General features: G+C 41.7%; 1 protein-coding gene across 1 annotated transcript; it reads left to right on the top strand.

Moving 5' to 3' along the window:
* Positions 1 to 1149: 1149 nt before the first annotated feature.
* Positions 1150 to 1554, top strand: LOC120073522. Its single transcript, XM_039026363.1, has one exon. It carries the CDS (start codon positions 1150 to 1152, stop codon positions 1552 to 1554), a length of 405 nt encoding a protein of 134 aa, XP_038882291.1.
* The last annotated feature ends 261 nt before the right edge of the window (positions 1555 to 1815 follow it).

The raw sequence follows: 1815 nt of genomic DNA on the forward strand, positions 1-1815 counted from the left end.
CGTGAAGAAGGAAATAGTGAAGTGGCTAGACGCAGGTGTCATCTACCTGATATCTGATAGTAGCTGGGTAAGCCCAGTGCAATGTGTTCCAAAGAAAGGAGGGATGACAGTCATCACTAATGACAAGAATGAATTAATTCCCACAAGAATGACTACGGGGTGGAGAATTTGTATGGATTATTGCAAGCTGAATTTGGCCACTAAAAAGGACCATTTCCCACTCCCGTTCATTGATCAAATGTTAGACAGACTTGCGAGGAATGAATTCTTCTGTTTTCTTAACGGCTATTCAGGGTATAACCAGATAGCAATTGCACCGGAGGACCAAGACAAGACAACCTTCACGTGCCCATTTAGTACGTTTGCATTCCAATGCATGCCATTTGGACTCGGCAATGCGCCAGGAACTTTTCAACGATGCATGATGGCAATATTCTCATATTACTTGGAGGAGTCAGTCAAGGTATTCATAGATGATTTCTCAGTTTTCGGCAATAATTATGACTCCTGTCTATCTAACCTTGAAAAAGTCTTGAAGAGATGTGTGGCAAAAAATCTTATTTTGAACTGGGAAAAATGCCACTTTATGGTGGATGAAGGAATAGTTCTAGGCCACAAAATCTCTAAGGCCAGATTGGAAGTTGATCAGGCAAAGACTGATGCAATTTCCAAGTTACCCCCACCAGTGAATGTAAAAACACTTAGGAGCTTTCTGGGACAGCTGGGTTTTATAGAAGATTTATTCGCAACTTCTCCCAGATTGTAAAACCCCTTAGTGCACTAATGAAGGCTGACCGAGAATACAATTTTGATGACACATGCACCAAAACATCGAGTTGTTTTATCAACCCTTAGTGCACTAATGAAGGCTCCTACTTTATCAACCGCATAATTGCCAAATTCAACGTCAGCCATCGAGTTGCAACTACGAATCACCCACAGACTAATGGGCAGGCGAAAATTTCTAACAGAGAGATCAAAACGATCTTGGAGAAGGTAGTCAGTACTTCCAGGAAGGATTGGTCACCCAAGCTTGATGAAACATTATGGGCATACAGAACTGCCTATAAGACACCAATTGGCATGTCCCCGTACGCCCTGGTCTTTGGAAAAACTTGTCATCTGTCGCTTGAGTTGGAAAATAAGGCAATGTGGGCATGTAAAAAGCTGAAGTTTGATTTAGCAAGTGCAGGGAAAGTACGGAAGCTGCAATTGAATCAGCTAGTCGAATGGCGACGGGATGCCTACAAAAATGCCAAGATCTATAAGAAGAAAACCAAGAAGTGGCATGACAACCGCATAAACGACCGGACATTCACCGAAGGTCAACAGGTATTATTATTTAACACTCGTTTGCGGTTGTTCCCAGGAAGGTTGAAGTCCCGCTGGTCTGGGCCATTCCGAATCAAGACAATCTTTCCTCACGGCGCAGTAGAACTAACAACATTAGATGGGAACAGCGTATTTAAAGTCAATGGTCAGTGGATTAAGCCTTACTATGGAGGCGACTTCGAACGACGCAGGGACACCATTGACTTGGGCAAGCAGGATTAAACCACTTGCAGGGGAAACGATTGTAGTAATTCTGAAACATCTGACAATCAGCATCCCTATCTATGTTTACATGCTTTCTCTCCAGTTTTCTTTTATCTTCTTCTAAATTCTGCTATTTACTGCTCATTAGAATTAGTCTTTAATGCTTGTTGCGTTTCCTTTCAATATACTTTCGTATGCATTTCTATTCCTCAGATTTAGTAGCGCTATTCGTAAATTTTTGTGAATGATTGGATGAATCATTAAACACCACAAAGTTCT

The sequence above is a fragment of the Benincasa hispida genome, chromosome 3 (assembly GCF_009727055.1).
Source record: "Benincasa hispida cultivar B227 chromosome 3, ASM972705v1, whole genome shotgun sequence".
Taxonomy (NCBI): domain Eukaryota; kingdom Viridiplantae; phylum Streptophyta; class Magnoliopsida; order Cucurbitales; family Cucurbitaceae; genus Benincasa; species Benincasa hispida.